General features: G+C 38.1%; 1 protein-coding gene across 8 annotated transcripts in view; it reads left to right on the plus strand.

The window, feature by feature from the left end:
- Window positions 1-20189, plus strand: part of FNDC3B (fibronectin type III domain containing 3B) — a 369819-nt gene that overhangs the window by 272101 nt on the left and 77529 nt on the right. For all 8 annotated transcript variants that reach the window (XM_039338145.1, XM_039338154.1, XM_039338138.1 and 5 more), the window contains 4 exons: window positions 871-1028; window positions 6493-6552; window positions 11346-11484; window positions 13248-13301. In XM_039338145.1, coding sequence (XP_039194079.1) covers window positions 871-1028; window positions 6493-6552; window positions 11346-11484; window positions 13248-13301 — 411 coding nt within the window. The remainder of the gene's footprint in view (window positions 1-870; window positions 1029-6492; window positions 6553-11345; window positions 11485-13247; window positions 13302-20189) is intronic.

Raw genomic sequence — 20189 nt, forward strand, 5'->3', positions numbered from 1 at the left:
AAAGCATTCCAATTTAACATTGGCTGACTATGGTACATTAAGTTCCAAATCCCTGTGTGAATTTATGCAAAACAGTTATGCAACCATATGTCCATAATAAAAGAATTGGGGAAAAAGCCCTTTCTCCTTAGCTGTACTGGTATATGTCCTAATGCCAGAAATCCAATTCAGATGTCCGTTTGTCCTCATATTCCCCCCTCTCTTTTTTTCAGTTCATAAAATCCTTAATTGAGATCAAATATGGTATGTTCACTGTAAATATCTGTCTTCTTGACTACCGTTTCAGTCCTTTATTATAACTGAGGCACTTTAATTGATCTAATATGAGATTGTGCAATATTTCTACAGATGCCTGGCTTAATTTAATGGCCCTCTTAATTAGTCAGGTTCTCAAAGCAATCAGTGTTAGAATGTTACACAAGTTCAGAAAAAAATGTGAAAGCTACACAAACTCTTCCATTGGCCAATAATGAACTGAAGTACGTGTTTTGAAGTTGGGGTGTGTGTTTTTTTTTTTAAAAAAGAATCAAAGCAAGATCAAAATACCATTTTGTGAAAATATTTAACATGGTATGGTTCAGGATGAATGGAACGACAATTATAATTCATAACTTTGGGGTCCTTGGTGCTTTCTGAGCCTGATTGTTGTCTTGCACACGTTTCATTACCCAACTAGGTAACATCACCACTGCTAGCTAGTATTGACGAAGTTAGTTAGAGCATCAAAGATCCCACAGTTTAACCCTCAGCTAACCCTGAGTATTCTATTGGTAGCTCATAACTTTTCTGATACCTCAAATATAGGCACTTTAAAATGGCAATATGCCTCTTGGCATGAAAACTAACCTCATCTTGTTTTTATCTCCCAAGGTGTCAAACATTCAGGCTAGAACAGTTTTGCTCACTTGGTCTCCTCCAAATGGTCTTTCAAGTGAAGACAGACTCAGCAATGGTTTGCCTTATACGTGTACTTACGAAGTTGCCTTATCAGACAAAGGAAGGGATGGAAAATACAAAACAATCTACAGGTAAAAATCTGCATGTGCATAATCTTACATGTAATCTTTTATATTTGAAGTAGCAAGGCATGGAAATAAATCCAGATGTATTTTTTCTAGAATTGAGTACCAAGTTCCTTTCACTATCACTGTGTTTCCCATTTTTGTCATATCCTCCTACCTGCCAAGAGGTTTTTTCCATGATATTTACCAGCTGGAAAAATTTCCTGTCAAGTATCTAAATGCATTGTGTGCCAAACTGGAATATTGGGATTTTGTCAACTTAACTATTGTGCATTTCTCCTAGGAGGAGAAAAAAAAACAACATAGGAAAGAAATGTATAGAACTGCCAATTGGCTGAAAACGGTTCAAAAAACTGGGTGCCTCTCCATTGTAATAAAAAGCCGTGGGACTTAAGCAGGTTGACCAAGCTTATCCTGTTTCTGCCCTACAGATAGATCTTGATTTATGACCACAGTTGGAACAAGAGTTTCCACTGCTGAACAAGGTAGTTGTTAAGTGCCTGGTTTTACAATCTTTTTTTTTTTTTTTTGCCACAGTTGGTAAGTGAATCACTGCAGTTGTTAAGTAAATCATGTGGATCTTTAAGCAAATTCAGCTTTCTCTATTGTTGAAAGCTGACAAGGAAGGTCGCAACCGGTGATGACATGACCCCGGGATGCTGCAACCATTGTAAATACATGCCCATTGCCAAGCACCCAAACGCTGATCACATGACCATACAACCACGGTCGTAAGTGCGATGATTGGTTGTAAGTCAGTTTTTTTCAGTGCCATTGTAACTTTGAACAATTGCTAAATGAATGGTTGTAAGACTACCTGTAGGAGAGAAATACGCTGAATATCACCCAACCAGAAGTGTTATAAAGAACATTGGATGTAAGATAGTTCATACAACCCTTTTTTGTCCATTCATTCAGCACAATTTTTAAATTATGGGATGTTTACAAATATGGCATTAAGTAATCTCACACATTTTGCTAAGGGGTAGTGTTTATTTAGTTTTAATTTAGCTAGTTTACAGAACCAATCCACTCCTTAAGCCAACACTTATTTATTCCATCTCTTTAGCCAATCCAGGCCTTTCGGGTATATTTCTGTATCAAATGAATTGTTGGCTCACCACGTACTTACTCTAAAAAGCAAATTCTTAACAAAGAGGCAAACTCATTGCAGTAAGCAAAGACTTAGATCAAAGGATCACTTATCAGCATGGTTGTTAAGATGAGGTCTCTCTCGTGCCTCTGATCTCTTTTCTTAAAGAGGATTGATTTAATGAGAAGAGTGCTAATTTCTTATTTGATATCACAAAAATGTCCATCTGTTTGTTTTCTGCCAATTTTTGAAATGTTTAACCTCCGAGTCAGAGAATTCCTACATTTATTTTCTGGGCAAAGGGCTTGAGAAGAGTGATCCCCATGCAATTCTTGTTGTTCCTGCTTGAACAACTGTCCTGCTGTTGTTCCTGCACAGCAGGTTTTTTTTAATATTGTTACCATGGTGATCTCCTGAACTACACAGTGTCTCTGTTTTTACCTCGCTGGGAGGTAAAAACAGATATATAAATATATATTTATATAAATATATAAATATACCTTTATTCTTTGGTAGCGGAGGGATGGATAGCTTAGCATTGTTCTCAGATCTGTTTTAATGTCTACATGAAACCATGATGGGGTGGTCCTCAGGAATTCTGGAGCTGAATACTACCTATATGCAAATGATATGATTCTGTTTTCCCATATCCTTTGAATCAGGACAGGCTATCCATGCCCCAAATCAGGGTTTGGATGCAGTGATAGGAAGGATTAGGGCAGTGGTGGGATTCAAATATGTGAACAACCGGTTCTCTTTGTGGATGCCACTTCCAGAAGTCCATTCTGGGCCTGGGCAACAAAAAATTAGCTACTGGTTCTGCCAAACTGGTGCAAACTGGCTAACCACTGGATTAGGACTAGTGAATTGAAATTAAATCCCAGCAAGATTTTTGCAGATGAGAGATTCCCAGCTTTAGGAGCTAGGGAGTCTCTAAAAAGGATCATAGTTACTCTGATACTAGATATTTGGGGTTGCTCCTAAGGGCATTGTTGTGGCCTACACAACATTCAGGGCCTATTACAAGCTTTGGCTGATGTTTCTAGGGCAAGGTCAGAGTAGCTTCATTTGCAGATTTCATATTTGGATTATTGCACCATGAATGTGTGTGGCTATTCTTGAACTTAGTCCCAAAGCTGCATCTGATACACAGTACTGGAGAGAAGTATTTTATAGAACCAAATTCCATGTCTGCGAAGCATCTCTCAAACCACATACCAGTAGGTCCTTGTTCATGTATCCAGAGATGTGGAAGGCAGTTTGATTGCTATTTGTGGGCAGCCTTTTCTATGGCAATGCCATACTTGTCCCTGAAATTTAGGGGAGATTGAACTAAAAATTCATCTCTTCACCCAGATCTTGAAAGAATGAATGTTTTTCCTTCTTACACTCTAATGCAGTGGTTCTCAACCTGTGGGTTGGGACCCCATTTGGGGTCAAACGACCATTTCACGGGGGTCGGCAAACAATGCAGTCTGCCATTTTTTTTCCCTTTTCCTTAGCTGTGCTACTCCCTTTTATTTTATTGGCTTTCAAAAGCCAATAGGAATTGTCCAGATTGTCTCTGCCCTGCTGAGCCCGCCAAACGGTGCTGCACCAGTTGAGTAGTCCTCGACTTACGACCGGTTGAGTAGTCCTCAACTTACGACCGGGTGGGGGTCGCAGCATTAAAAAGGTTGAGAACCACTGCTCTAATGCATCGGTAGGCAACCTTGGCTCTTTTATAACTCGTGGACTTCAACTCCCAGAATTCCTGAGCCAGCCATATTGAGGAGAAAGGGAGAGGTTTCCATGCTGAGCCATGCTGGCTCAGGAATTCTGGGAGCTGAAGTCCACGAGTCATAAAAGAGCCAAGGTTGCCTACTCCTGCTCTAATGTACAGGTTGAATAAATGTTTCTATATTGTTTTATATGTCACTAATACTCAAGTTATGATCATTTTTTTAGTGAACATTTGACAATGAAGGGCTGGTCCTCACACTTACGACTGGTCCTTGCACTTACAATTGTCACATCATTCCTGTGGTGTCATGATTGTAATTCGTGTGCTTGGCTTACTTAAAATCACAACTGGTAGCAGTGTTCTGCAGTCCCATGACATGTTTGTGACATTTTTTGCTGATTTTCAGCAAAAAAACACTCATTCGGAAGAAAGTGTTTGAACTTACAACCCCAACATTCACTTAATGATTGTGGCATTCGCTTAATAACCATTATAAAAATGATTGCAAAATGGGGTCCAACTCAATTTATGATCACTTACACTTAGAATAACTTTATTGTCCATTTTAATTGTATGCTAATCCAGGGCTTTTCAACCTTTTCACCCATTGTACCACTTTTAGGGTATGGCAACATCCGAGTACCACCAGTCGCCTAGCAAGGTGTCAAAAACTTGATGACCAAAAAAAAAGGGGGAAAAAAGTGATAAAGTACAGGTAGTCCTCGACTTACAACAGTTCACTTAGTGACTGTTCAAAGTTACAATGGCACTGAAAAAAGTGCCCCCCAAGCCACAGTCAAGCAAGACTGCCCGCCCAGCGGCACTCTTCCTCCTGTCCGAGGTTTTATTGTTGTGAGCATTTCTGTTGAGGATTGGCAGCAGGGGTGGGGTGGGGGGGTGTTTGGTTTTTATTCCCCCGTCTGCTGGATGGTTGCAGCAGGTTTTGGTCACTTCACATGACCCTGGGACACTGTGACCATCATAAATATGAATCAGTTGCCAGGCATCTGAATGTAAATCACAAGACCCTGGAGATGTTGCAACATTCCAGCTGATCGGCGCTTCTTCTGGGCTCAGCAGAAGTACCAGGATCAGTGCTGCTTTCCAGCTGATTGGTGCTTCAGGACTCAGCAGAAGCGCCAGGATCAGCGCCGAGCTCCAGATGGAGCCTGGCACTGATCCTAGCACTTCCACTGAACCCTGACAGCCCCAAAGAAGTGCCGATCAGCAGGAAAGCGGCACTGATCCTGGCGCTTCTGCTGAGCCCTGACAGCCCTGCAGCTCCAGCCATCTCTCATTTAGGCTTGTGCAGTGTTGCCACTGGTTCAACTCATTCCCCTCCCCCGCTACCACTTTTCTAAGATGGTCACATACCACTTGCCAAGTGCCAATGTACCACAGGTAGCACCCGTACCACTGGTTGAAAAGCCCTGCGCTAATCGGCAGACATTAAAATGAAATTTTGTTGCATACAGCTCTCAAAGTTCACCATCTCCAATATACACTACATAAATATGACCATTTTTTTTGCATATACCCACATACCCACATATATTGTATGACACAGAGAAACAACACAGTCTAGTTCGGATTATGTATACATGTGCATGGTGAGAAAAATGAATCTTGCAAGTTTACCAGACTGATGACATAGGGAACAAAGCTGCCACAGAATCGGGTAGTCCTACTGGAATTTGAATCTGATCACAATAGCTTATGACACAAATTGCAGCCCCAACTGTGGTTGTAAGTCAAGGACTACCTGTATTATCTTATATTCATTGCTGTATTTATATAAACTGTTTATGGGAAGTTTCAGCATAAGAATTAGCATATCAATACAATTAATACATCAATCATTTTTATTAATACTAATAATAATTTTAGGTCTGTAATCCTTCAGTTACATCATTCTTCAAATGCCATTGAAGTAATTTACAAAAAGAAACAGTTTAAAAAATCTTTAAAAATGTGAGATACATTATGAAGTCAATGAAATATTTGTTATAGTTTCCTTTTCAAACCTCTGCAGTTTGCCTACAATTGGAATAATTTTTTATTGAGAACCACATTTTTATTATTATATTGTTGTAAAACTCACATAGTACATTACTTCAATACAGTGGTGCTAATTTAAAAGTTCATTAGATCAATACTGTATTATTACTTTATGTTGTTTGTACATATTAAAAAGGGTAAAAGAACAAACAAGTTTGACAATGAGTAGAATACCAATAGGTGAAGAAAGAGGAGGGGAAATCTATTAGATTTCTAACTCCCTCCTTTCATGCACTTATTTATTACAATATTAATAAATGTTTAGGTCTATTAGAAACCAAAATGATTATGTCTACCATGCTACATGATCTATTCACGGGAAATTTTGTTTAAATTGGGTTAAACTTCTGTTGTTGAAGGTTTACTGTTAATTTTCCCATAGCTGCATATTCTCCATGTGTAACTTCCCAATCAGATATTATTGGGATTATATTTTTCGTTTGGTATTGGGCAAAATTTATTCTCATGATTGAGATCATGTATATAATTGGAGTACGTTGGATGGGATCGTAATATATAGTGCATATTTGCTAGATAAATCAGTACTTTTATTTTTACTTTTGTTTGTTTGTTATACAACTCTGCCTCTTTTCCAGTGGAGAAGAATTGGAATACAAACTGAAAGATCTTAGGCCTGCAACAGAATATCACATCAGGTGAGCCTCCATAATGTAATACATTCATTCTAGATAGCATAATAGATGCTCCAAATTTGATGGGTCCTGCCATTTCCACATAAATGCTGACAACAATCACAATGCAGTGAATGTTTTAAAATAAGCATGTTTCTCACTTTGGGGATTTAGCCAAGTGAATGCTGACAAATGTCCCAAACTGACTATCTGCTTTCAGCTGTGTGTCATGGAGGGGTTTTTTTTTTAGCTGTTCACAAAATTTTTTAGGCTTGTCAACATTCATAAGGCTTAACAAAGCATGGAATCTTTGGTAAATAAAGTAGATAAATTAAGGCTGTGAAAATGCTGTGCTGTTTTTTTAAAATTACATTGGACAAGGACAAGTGATTCTCTTTGCCATTTCTCAATTTTTTTCAATTCTACTGATCCCTAAATCTGAGGTTAAATTTTTAGAATGGGTGTTTACATCATTCTCAGATGCATTACAAGAAAATTTGGCATCCGGAAGCCTCCTTGCAATCCTTGGCCTTATTCTGGCCACCTCCAGCAACCATGATCATTTATTTATTTATTAAATTTATATCATATTAATTTATCATTGTTTTTCTATTGCTGTGAAAACCCTTAACTTTCCATCATCCCCAACTCTGCAATCTCAAAGGAAACGCCTTTAAAAGTCAGAATAACTTTTCAAGCTTTTTAAAGACTTTCTTCCTGATTTGAAGAAAAGGGAGATTTCTCTCTCTATCCTGAAAGCTTTTTCATCTAAGCATGATGGGAGCGTTGCAGGATAATCATTTCTGACACCAAACAGGAAGAGTTTGTCAGTATTGCTGGGAAATAAGAATGAAGTCATTAGAACCAGTTTCACTACATGGCTTTCTAAAAAACAGAAGCAATCATTCAGTTTCTCTTTGTAAGACACTGAACAAGAATGACATTTTGTATCTATGATCAGGAAATAAATCAGCTTTTCACATTTGAATAGTGGCTTAATCGTGCCAACCATTTCAGGAGGGTGAAAGAAGTAAATAGAAAATCTATTATGGAACATTCACTATAGATAAATATGTCAGAGTGAATAATCACAGAGGCTGAGAATTGTGGGATAGGTCTAGACTTAGACTCAGTTAAATTAAGGCAACCTAAATTTATAAGCATCTTACCCCACTGATTTCTATTGAACCACTCTGAATATTATGCCAGACTGAGGAACATATTTCTAGAATTTCTCTTTATAATCAGAAACCCCTTCCAATTACAAATAATCATCTAAAGCCAGGAGTATATACCAGAATCATAAAAAGAAGCTTACATTATCCTATCAACTTAACAAGGATTATTTGAACTCCTGTTAACAGAATAACAGAGTTAGAAAAGACCTTGGAGGTCTTCTAGTCCAACCCCCTGCTCAGGCAGAAAACCCTACACCATTTCAGACAAATGGCTGTCCAGTCTCTTCTTAAAAACTTCCAGTGTTGGAGCATTCACAGCTTCTGGAGGCAGGTTGTTCCACTGGTTAATTGTTCTAACTGTTTAACTGCTATCAATGCCAAAAACAAAGGGCCTTTTTAGTATATATATTTTTAAAAGATTTTTATTCACTTATAACATAAAATTTGTTGTTGTTGTTAGTCCAACCCACCGTGACCCCATGGACAATGTTCAACCCACCGTGACCCCATGGACAATGTTCCTCCAGGCCTTCCTGTCCTCTACCATCTTCTGGAGTCCATTTAAGCTCATGCCTACTGCTTCAGTGACTCCATCCAGCCACCTCATTCTCTGTCGTCCCATTCTTCTATTGCACGTAATCTTTCCTACCATTAGGCTCTTCTCCAATGAGTCCTTCCTTCTCATTAGGTGGCCAAAATACTTGAGTTTCAACTTCAGGATCTGGCCTTCTAAAGAGCAGTCGAGGTTCATGCAGTCCAGGGGCCTCAATTCTTTAGCGCTCAGCCTTTCGTATGGTCCAACTTTCACAGCCATACATTGCAACTGGGAAAACCATGGCCTTGACTATAAATACTTTTGTTGGCTGTTTAGTATGCTGTCTAGATTTGCCATAGCTTTCCTCCCCAAGAGCAAGAGTCTTTTAATTTCTTGGCTGCAGTCCCCATCTGCGGTGATCTTGGAGCCCAGGAAAATAAAATCTGTCACTACCTCCATTTCTTCCCCATCTATTTGCCAGGAATTGAGAGGGTCAGATGCCATGATTTTGGTTTTCTTAATGTTTAGTTTCAAGCCAACTTTTGTATTCTCCTTCTTCACCCGCATCAAGAGGCTCTTTAATTCCTCTTCACTTTCTGCCATTAGAGTGGTATCATCTGCATATCTTAGATTGTTGATATTTCTCCCAGCAATCTTAATTCCAACTTTTGATTCATCTAGCCCTGCCTTTCTCATGATGTGCTCTGCATATAAGTTAAATAGGCAGGGCGACAGTATACAGCCTTGCCGGGCTCCTTTCCCAATTTTGAACCAATCAGTGGTTCCGTGTCCAGTTCTCACTGTTGCTTCTTGACCAGCATTTCTCAAGAGACAAATAAGATGGTCTGGTACTCCCATCTCTTTGAGAACTTGCCACAATTTGTTGTGATCCACACAATCATAGGCTGTAGCATAGTCAATGAAGCAGAAGTAGATGTTTTTCTGGAATTCTCTAGCTTTCTCCATGATCCAGCGTATGTTGGCAATTTGATCTCTAGTTCCTCTGCCTCTTTGAAATCCTACCTGTACTTTTGGAAGTTCTCAATCCACATACTGCTGGAGTCTAGCTTGTAGGATTTTAAGCATAACTTTACTAGCATGTGAAATGAATGTAATAGTGCAATAGTTTGAGCATTCTTTGGCATTGCCTTTCTTTGGAATTGGAATGTAAACTTACCTTTTCCAATCCTGTGGCCACTGTTGAGTTTTCCAAATTTGCTGGCAAATTGAATGTAGCACTTTTACTGCATCGTCGTAAAAAACATAAAATAGAAGAATACAAAAAGCAAATAGTGAGGAACCATGGTAGGGGAATGAGAAAAAGAGAAGTGTGGAAAAGGGAAGGGGGAGAGAGAAAAAAAGGCGTTGACTTCCGACTCCCTCTGTTATAGTAGAATAAGGCATTATCATCAAATCTGAACTTTTTACATTTCTATAGTAGTATGAAATAGCCATTTCTATATCAACAAATCAAACTAATCAGTAAAACCCAAAATCATAGTATCATTTTTTTCCACCTCAAACACAAAGTCCAGAAGCGGTTTCCAAGTAGAAATAAAAGTACTTAAATTCTTTTCTTTTATCAAAACACTCAGTTTATCCATCTCTAATTCCATCAGCTTTTGTAGTCATTCGTCTGGTTTGATCTTTATATTCACTTTAAGAATTTTCTGTATTAAAATATGAATCCTACTCCAATATTTCTTTGCTTTATCACATGTCCACCATAAATAATAAAAAGTCCTTTCTTTACATTTACATTTCCAACATGTCTTTTTACTATATTTTGACCCAAGTAAATTTCAAGATCTTAGTGGAAATAAATAATAGCATTCCAATGTTTCCCACAAAGGATAGTCTTCTACATTTTCAACGCTCAATGCTATTTTTTTTGAAATATTAACCCTCATGTGATTGGTTGTATGAAAAGTACAAGGCATACTGGGTCTTGTCACTAGCCTTATTGCTAAAGAATGCCACAATTCTTGCTTCCCCTGACAAATTCTGATTTGTTGTTTAGGTTGTCAGGAGACAGATACAGAGAGCAGGGCGGGGAGCCATTCAAAACACAAGGACAAAGACACCTTTAAACATTTTCAGTTTAGCAATGGGGTTAGATAGGGATAGTGGCATCACCATTTGAAAAATAAAACTAAATTTAGCTGGACTCAGAATTGGCAGAGTGTTTGTCTAGACTTGAATGCAGTTAATTTTGTGTACTCTGGAAGATTCTTTTTTGGAAACTGAGCAATAACCCTTAAGCGCTGGAGCGGGTATCTGGTTTTTTTTTTTCCAGTGGTGCCACAATCCTTTCCTACCAATATCAGCACAGTATAGTTCTTCTTCCCTTCAATCCGTTGCATAGTACTGTTTTTTTTTTAATCTGACCTAACCTGGCATCTTTATTTCATTTATTTAAAACATTTCTATCCTGCTTCCTTACAGCTACAAAGATAGGATTATCCAGTTCTTTTCCTTTTTCCATCCAGTCTCTTTCCATGGAATTCAGTTTAATTAAAAATTAGATCATCTGCCCATGTTTTAGGATGGTTTTACCAAAAACTGGCATTTACTTCCAGTTTTCAGCAAAACTGTGCCAATAGCGAACCATTGGTGCACTTAATAACTGTGGCGTTCACTTAACAACCATTGGGGTTTGCCTAATGGCAAATTAGGGGGGAAAATGCAGTTGGCTGTAAATGTGGTCTGATTGTCAAGTGGCTGAAGTGAGGTCACATGACTGCAGGGAAAGGGCGATCATCAGAACTTTGAATCCAGATTGTAAGTAACTCCAACATCGGAGTTACATCGGAACGTTGAATGGTTGCTAAGTGATCCATCATAAGTCGAAGACTACCTTTGTAGGTGATTTATTTCACTCTTGCATGGAGTAAGATTCTCGATGCTCCAGAACATACAGCTGATGAGGGCAGTGCAAAACCTGTAATTAAATTAGAAGTAGAAGGTGCCATTTACTTCATTCCACAGTCCTTATTCTAAGCCAATTAAGGTGAGCATTTTCAAGCTACTTTTGATGAATTGAGTAATGTTGTGAAACTCACACAATTAGATCAATAATAACAAAACTTTCTTCCGTTTTTCAGGATATATGCTATGTACAATTCCGTGAAAGGATCTTGCTCAGAACCCATCAGTTTCATCACCCGTAGCTCTGCTCCAGAATGCCCTGTTCCACCCAGACCTTCACACAGGACCAAAAATTCCTTGACTTTGCAATGGAAGGTAAATCTTCTCTTGAGAAAATGTGTGTGTAGGCAGTCTTCTCTCTTCTGAAACTCTTCAGATTTCCGTTCTCTTCTCCTTAAGCCAGGTAGATGAAAATGATCGTTGGAGGTGTATATCTCCACTATGCCTTGAAGGTGTCAAGCTAGGAAACACTGTATAGATTTTCTCTGCATGTGAACATACGTTGTGTCTGTGTGTTTAAAAAAATATGAAAAACTGTTTTTCACTGCATCCAAACAAGGCAATTTAAAAGGATGAAGATTTTTTAGGTGGGGAACTCAGCATCTTGGCCTTCCAGCTATAAGGAAATCCGAGACTTGCTAATTATTATTCTTTATTAAATTTTTACACTGTTCAACTTCTAATTCCTCTGGCTGATTCATACACACACACACACAAACAAAAAATCCAAATAAAATGATTGATTGATTCTGCATTACAGGTAGTCATCAACTTACAATCACAATTGAGTCCCAAATTTCCATTGCTAAGCGGGACAGTTCTTAAAGTGAGTTGAAAGGGGCCTTGGAAGTCTTCTAGTCCAACCCTCTGCTAAAGCAGGAGAACCTACACCACTTCAGATAAATTGTTGTTCAGTCTTTTCTAGTTGGGTAATGAAACATCTGCATGCAACGAACCAAGGTCAGAGAGCATCAAGAACTCCATCATACAAGTTTATTTATTTATTTATTTTATATGTAAAAATTATATCCCACTTTTTCTACAGATGTTCAGGTGATGTAAATTAAGGATCTTTCAGAAGATAGTACTATTGCAGATATCACTCCTACAAGTTTGACACCAGAATAAGGGATTATTTAAAGCAGATAACAGAGTTAATGTATCATGTATAATGGCATAGGCCAGTGATGGCGAACCTTTTAGAGACCGAGTGCCCAAACTGCAACCCAAAACCCACTTATGCATCGTCAGGTGCCAGGTGGGTGTAGCCCATTGGGTGGGCGTGGCTGCAGTGGTAACAGCAGACTGGGTGGGACTAAAAAGTTCAATCAATCAATTCCAACTTTGCAAGATCTTTTTTTTCCCACGAGTTGAAATTGGCTGATTGATTGAACCTTTTTTTTTTTTTTTTTGTACACAGCGGCAGAGGCCTAAAGCAAAAAGGTTTTATAAAACCCAGATGAAGGCCTAGGACTGGGGTGACGGCACGCATGCCCACAGAGAGGGCTCTGAGTGCCGCCTCTGGCATAGGCAATCTTGTTTTGTCACTTCCAGCTATAGGTAGCCCTTGGATTTTTCTGAAACGGTATAGGGTTTCCTGTCTGACTTCCAAGGTCCCTTCCAACTTTTTTATTATTATTATTATTATTATTATTGCTTTTTGAAATGAAGTCTGGTGGCTGAAAGTGCTCTTGAACCTGGTACTCCCAGTTCAAGTCCAACATCTTAATTACCATACCACACCAGCTCCTTTAAAATATGTTGCTCTCTTGCCTCGTCTTATGTCTTAGAATCCGGCATGTAACTGCTATGACTGAAGATGCAGGTTACAACCTCATTTAATAGGAGGCAAGAATTCTTACACTCTTAATGCTTTCAAAAAAGAACAGTCTGTCAACCATGAAGACCTCAGTGAGATTCATAAAGATCTTGTTTTCCCTTTCCTGGCACTGCCACCAATCTAAGCTTCCTGTCCTGGAATTTTCTGCTCTCTAGCTCTCTCTTTTTTCTTTTTTTCTTTTTTGAATAACATTTATTCCATGACCTTCTCCATCCTTCCCTTATGTTTATTTACACAGGCCCCAATTGACAATGGTTCAAGAATCACCAGCTACCTTTTAGAGTGGGATGAAGTAAGTGCCAATTATTTTAGGGGGAAAAAAAACACCTTTGTCCTTTACCTTAAACTGTTTCTACACACTTTATCAAATGCAGGGGAATGAGAATGTGGAAAAATTGTTCCATTGATTTGTTGATTCCTTATTTAAAAATAATGAGCATTTCTGAATATTTTTACAAATACTTGTCCTCCCAAATGTGTTTCTTTCAAGGCTCTTAACATCCACAATTTTGGGTGTGGAGGGTAAGATATTAACTTCCTTTTCACTCCCTTTGCCTTGTTATAAAACAGACTTGCTGTAAAATCAGGTTTTCAAAATCAGTCTGATACATAACCACGTTTCTGTGGGAGTCAAAGGCCCCTAAATCACACGTTTGTTTACAAAGTCTCGTTCCAGGAATAAATTTCAAGTATAAAATTTACATTTCCCTAATACAAAATAGCCCTCAACTTACAACCACAACTGAGCCTGGAATTTTGGTCATAAGTCATTATTGTCATAGGTCAAGTCACCACATGAATGGACTCAACTTTATGACTGTTTTTATGGTGGCTATTAAGCAGGCCACCATGTTTGTTCAGCAAATCACCCACTCATTAAGTGAATTACCTGGTAGTAAGTCTAAATCCAACTTATCCAATGGGCATGTCATTTTTGCCATTTTTGGCTGGAAAATTGCAAAAAAAGTCATAAAATCTGATCACGTGGCTTCAGGATGCTGCAATTGGTTGATATGCGGATAGGTGACTGCAAGTGATGATGCAACAGTTGTAACTTCAAGGACTGATTCTACATATCTTTCTTTAACTGAGTTATAACTTCAAATGGTTGTTAAATTACTGGCCGTAAGCAAAGACTATCTGTATGTTGGAGGAAGCCAATCAGCTATTAATATTAATATAACAGAAGAAATAGTCATCAATTAAATCTTTGCCTGTTAGTAATTATTTAAGGCAGGGAAGCGGTTATTTCATCGATTCTTAGATTTTATCTTAGCTTATTAAGCTAAGATAAGAGAGCCTGTTTGCAGTTAGTGTATTCCTCATTTTAGCTAACCAATGGCAGTTTAGAACATAATAATTTAGAACATAATAATTCTTATTATGTTCAAACCCAGGTCTCATCTTTTTAATGTTGCTTTAATGTAATGGCTTGTTCAGAAAATATTGACCAGATGTTCTAAATTAATACTTAAAGGAACTGTCACAATTAGGAAAACAAAATAAAAATACAAATTGAGTTTTTCATCTATTTGGAAAGAAGCTGGTCTGAATCTGCATAGAAGAAGTGGGTATTTCTTCTGTGTGAATGGCGAGGGAGGGAGAATATTCATTTATTTATAAGATTGATAGACTACCCATCCTGTGGAACATAACTCTGGGTAGTTACAACAATAAAATCACAAAAAAAGAAAAGAAAAAGAAAAACAAGAACAGCAGGTGCTTCATCCATCATCTACAAGAGTATACTGAAATTTTATAGATAAATATGAGAAATTTCTGATGAAATTTTTGATGAAAGAAAAAAATAGTTTGGGAAGGAGAGTTTTCAATGTACTAGTTACAATTAATTTTATCCTGCATCCAGACTACAAATTCCTTCCCTCCCATCTTTCCTTTCCTCAGTTTCTCTCTTTCTCTGATAGTGGTGATGGAGAAATAGCTCTGGTTGTATACACGTACAAGTGGTCCTCGGCTGGCAATAGTTCATTTAGTGACTGTTCAGAGTTACAACAGCCCTGAAAAAAGTGACATGACCATTTTTCACCCTTATGACCGTTGCAGCATCCCCCTGGTCACGTGATCAAAATTCAGATGTTTGGCAACTGATTCATATTAATGACGGCTGCAGTGTCCCGGGGTCATGTGATCTCCTTTTGTGACCTTCTGACAAGCCAAGTCACTTAGCAACTATATTATTAGCTTAACAAGCTAGTTATGCAGTTATTCACTTAACAACGGTGGCAAGAAAGGTCATAAAATGGGGCAAATTCACTTGACAAATGTTTCACTTAGCAACAGAAACGTTGGGTTCAATTCTGGTCATAAGTTGAGGACCACCTGTATATGAGTCAATAGGTATGCTTAAATGGTTTCTTTCTTTCTTTCTTTCTTTCTTTCTTTCTTTCTTTCTTTCTTTCTTTCTTTCTTTCTTTCTTTCTTTCTTTCTTTCTTTCCAACCCACCATCTTTTCCCTCACATTTACAACTAGTTGCTTTGTAATTCTAAATATATCTCTTTTTTTGTAATATTTTATTGATTTTCTAATTTTACATTTAAGTATTTAAAAAGCAACATCGTGGTTGGGTTAATCGATAATTCAATAACATACAAAAATCTTTAGTATAAATCTCAAGCTACCACATCAAATATTTCCTCTCTTTTTCCCTTAATATCTACTCTCTCATATTTGAACTAATACAGTTCTCATTATATCAATTAAGTAAAAATAGCATTGTTACATTTATCAATACATTTTTAGCTTATACATATCCTAGTTGCTTTAACATTCAATTTGTATAGACAATCAATGTCCTGTTGTTAGTTTTTCCCAATTTTTAGTTTCCCATCAATATTCAAATTTAACTTTTAATATTTATACTTCCAAGTTTTAAGTGACCAAAATTTTCTTTATCTCAATTCATAACAATATCTAGTATTCAAAATACATATCTTATCTATTTGAGTATATTCTATTTTAATTAGTAATATAAAATCCTCTCTAATAAATCAAAACCCCAATTTTCTTCAGCCTTATTCTGGCTTTCTTCCTTTGCCAGCTTGCCTTCCCTGTCAGTGCTTTTAAGTCATCAAATAGATCTCCCTCGGGTTGTTATATATATTATTTAAAATAAAGGAGACATTCAGTCGCCATTTTTTTGGAAGGGCTGGCAAATCGTCTCTCTATTATTCCAGATCCCCATAGTTGTCCTGATATGTTTGTCTTCCCTTCGGTCTGTTCTTCTTTTTTTTTCAATTTCAAGTTTTTTATTAATTTTACAATATTATATTTACATATTTGAAAAGTAGCGTGGCGGCTGAGCACAGTAATTCCATTACATTTGAATATCATCAGTACAAATCTCAAATTATTACAACAAACTAATTCCCTCTCTTTCCCCCATGATATCTACTGTCATGTTCAAACCCAATACAGTTCTTATTCTATTATTCAAACAAAAAATACCTTTCTAATATTCATCACCCCTTTATGGATTACTGCCTTGTCGTGGCGAAGGGGCTTGCGTAACTCAATGAAGCTATAAGCTATGCCGTGCAGGGCCACCCAAGACGGACAGGTTATAGCAGAGAGTTCTGACAAAATGTGATCCACTGGAGAAGGAAATGGCAAACCACTCCAGTATCTTTGCCATGAAAACCCCATGGACAGTACTAAAAGGAAAAAAGATATGACGCTGGAAGATGAGCCCCTCAGGTCGGAAGGTGTCCAATATGCTACTGGGGAAGAGCAGAGGGCTAGTACTAGTAGCGCCAGAAAGAATGAAGCGACTGGGCCAAAGCCGAAAGGACGCTCAGCTGTGGATATATCTGGTGGTGAAAGGAAAGTCCGATGCTGTAAAGATTTTTTCTCCATAGGAACCTGGAATGTAAGATCCATGAATCAAGGCAAGCTAGACGTAGTCAAAAAAGAGATGACAAGAATGAACATCGACATCTTAGGAATCAGCGAACTAAAATGGACAGGAATGGGTGAATTTAACTCAGATGACCATCAGGTATACTACTGTGGGCAAGAATCCCTCAGAAGAAATGGAGTAGCCTTCATAGTCAATAAAAGAATAGGAAAAGCAATACTGGGATACAATCCCCAAAATGACAGAATGATCTCAATTCGAATCCAAGGCAAACCATTCAATATCACAGTAGTCCAAATCTATGCCCCAACCACTGGTGCTGAAGAGGATGAAATTGACCGGTTCTATGAAGCCCTACAGCACCTTATAGAATTAACACCAAAAAATGATGTCCTTATCATCATGGGGGATTGGAATGCTAAGGTAGGAAGCCAAAAGATAACCGGAATAACAGGCAAGTTTGGCCTTGGAGTACAAAATGAAGCAGGGCACAGGCTAATAGAATTTTGTCAAGAGAATACGATGGTCATAACAAACACTCTTTTCCAACAACCCAAGAGACGGCTCTACACATGGACATCACCAGACGGTCAACATAGAAATCAGATTGACTATGTACTCTGCAGCCAAAGATGGAGAAGCTCTATACAGTCAGTAAAAACAAGACCAGGAGCTGACTGTGGCTCAGATCATGAGCTTCTCGTTGCAAAATTTAGGCTTAAATTGAAAAAAGTAGGGAAAAGCACTAGGCCACTCAGGTATGAACTAAATCATATTCCTGATGAATATACAGTAGAGGTGACAAATAGATTTAAGGAACTGGATCTGATAGACAGAGTGCCTGAAGAACTATGGATGGAAGTTCGCAACATTGTACAAGAGGTAGCAACTAAAACCATCCCAAAGAAAAAGAAATGCAAGAAAGCAAAATGGCTGTCTGAGGAAGCTTTGCAAATAGCTGAGGAAAGAAGGGAAGCGAAAGGCAAAGGAGAAAGAGAAAGATACACCCAATTGAATGCAGAATTCCAGAGAGTAGCTAGAAGAGATAAGAATGCCTTCTTAAATGAACAGTGCAAAGAAATAGAAGAAAACAACAGAACAGGGAGGACCAGAGATCTCTTCAAGAAAATTGGAGATATGAAGGGAACGTTTCATGCAAAGATGGGCATGATAAAGGACCAAAATGGCAGAGACCTAACAGAGGCAGAAGAGATTAAGAAGAGATGGCAAAACTACACAGAAGAACTATACAAGAATGAGCTTAACATCCCAGATAACCACAATGAGATGGTCACTGACCTCGAACCAGACATCCTAGAATGTGAAGTGAAATGGGCCTTAGAAAATCTGAGCAACAACAAAGCTAGTGGAGGTGACAGTATTCCAGCTGAGCTATTCAAAATCTTAAAAGAAGATGCAGTAAAAGTGCTACACTCAATTTGCCAGCAAATTTGGAAAACTCAACAGTGGCCACAGGATTGGAAAAGGTCAGTTTACATTCCAATTCCAAAGAAAGGCAATGCCAAAGAATGTTCAAACTATCGCACCATTGCACTCATTTCACATGCTAGTAAAGTTATGCTTAAAATCCTACAAGCTAGACTCCAGCAGTATGTGGATCGAGAACTACCAGAAGTACAGGCAGGATTTCGAAGAGGCAGAGGAACTAGAGATCAAATTGCCAACATACGCTGGATCATGGAGAAAGCTAGGGAGTTCCAGAAAAACATCTACTTCTGCTTCATTGACTATGCAAAAGCCTTTGATTGTGTGGATCACAACAAATTGTGGCAAGTTCTTAAAGAGATGGGAGTACCAGACCATCTCATTTGTCTCTTGAGAAACCTATATGCAGGGTCAAGAAGCAACAGTGAGAACTGAACACGGAACCACTGATTGGTTCAAAATTGGAAAAGGAGTCTGGCAAGGCTGTATACTGTCGCCTGCCTATTTAACTTATATGCAGAGCACATCATGAGAAAGGCAGGGCTAGATGAATCAAAAGTTGGAATTAAGATTGCCGGGAGAAATATCAACAACCTAAGATATGCAGATGATACCACTCTAATGGCAGAAAGTGAAGAGGAACTAAAGAGCCTCTTGATACGGGTGAAAAAGGAGAGTGCAAAAGTTGGCTTGAAACTCAACATTAAGAAAACCAAAATCATGGCATCCGGCCCTCTCAATTCCTGGCAAATAGATGGGGAAGAAATGAAGGTAGTGACAGATTTTATTTTTCTGGGCTCCAAGATCACCTCAGATGGGGACTGCAGCCAAGAAATTAAAAGACGCTTGCTCCTGGGGAGGAAAGCTATGACAAATCTAGACAGCATTCTAAAAAGCAAAGACATCACCCTGCCAACAAAAGTGCGCATAGTCCAGGCCATGATTTTCCCAGTTGCAATGTATGGCTGTGAAAGTTGGACCATAAGAAAGGCTGAGCGCAAAAGAATTGAGGCCTTTGAACTGTGGTGCTGGAGAAGACTCCTGCGAGTCCCTTGGACTGCAAGGCGTTCAAACCGGTCGGTCCTAGAAGAGATCAACCCCGACTGCTCTTTAGAAGGCCATATCCTGAAGTTGAAACTCAAGTACTTTGGCCACCTAATGAGAAGGAAGGATTCACTGGAGAAGAGCCTAATGCTGGGAAAGATTGAGGGCAATAGAAGAAGGGGACGACAGAGAATGAGATGGCTGGATGGAGTCACTGACGCAGTAGGTGTGAATTTAAATGGACTCCAGAAGATGGTAGAGGACAGGAAGACCTGGAGGAATGTTGTCCATGGGGTCGCGATGGGTCGGACACGACTTCGCAATTAACAACAACAATATTCATCAATAATCTTCAGTCTATACATATCTTAATTAATTTGATATTCTATCTTTTAGACAATAACCTAATAATTTTTTTAACTTTAATTTGCCTTTGATATTTAAGTTTAACGTTTAATCTTTATCATTTCCAGGTTTTAAATGATCCCAATTTCTAAGTCTCCTATCTCACATTTGGAGCTAATAATTTTTTTTCTTTTCTTCCTTTCACTTCCTTCCTTTCTTCCTTTCCAGAAAGAGAAAGAAAAATAAAAAATAAACCACCAACATTTATATCACAAACCCATATACAAATTTAATTAGTAGTACTTATACTTTTAAGTTTTACTTAACGTTTGTCTCAACTCATAACAATATCTTAAATTCAAATCTTAATTATTTGTAGACGTTCAGATTATATTTAATATTTAATTTTTCCAAATTTTAATTAAACACAATTCCTTTATCCCAATTACTCATACATTCTAATATTTAAA

This window comes from Crotalus tigris, unplaced genomic scaffold, assembly GCF_016545835.1.
Source record: "Crotalus tigris isolate CLP2741 ecotype Arizona unplaced genomic scaffold, ASM1654583v1 scf7180000017549.6302385, whole genome shotgun sequence".
Taxonomy (NCBI): Eukaryota; Metazoa; Chordata; class Lepidosauria; order Squamata; family Viperidae; genus Crotalus; species Crotalus tigris.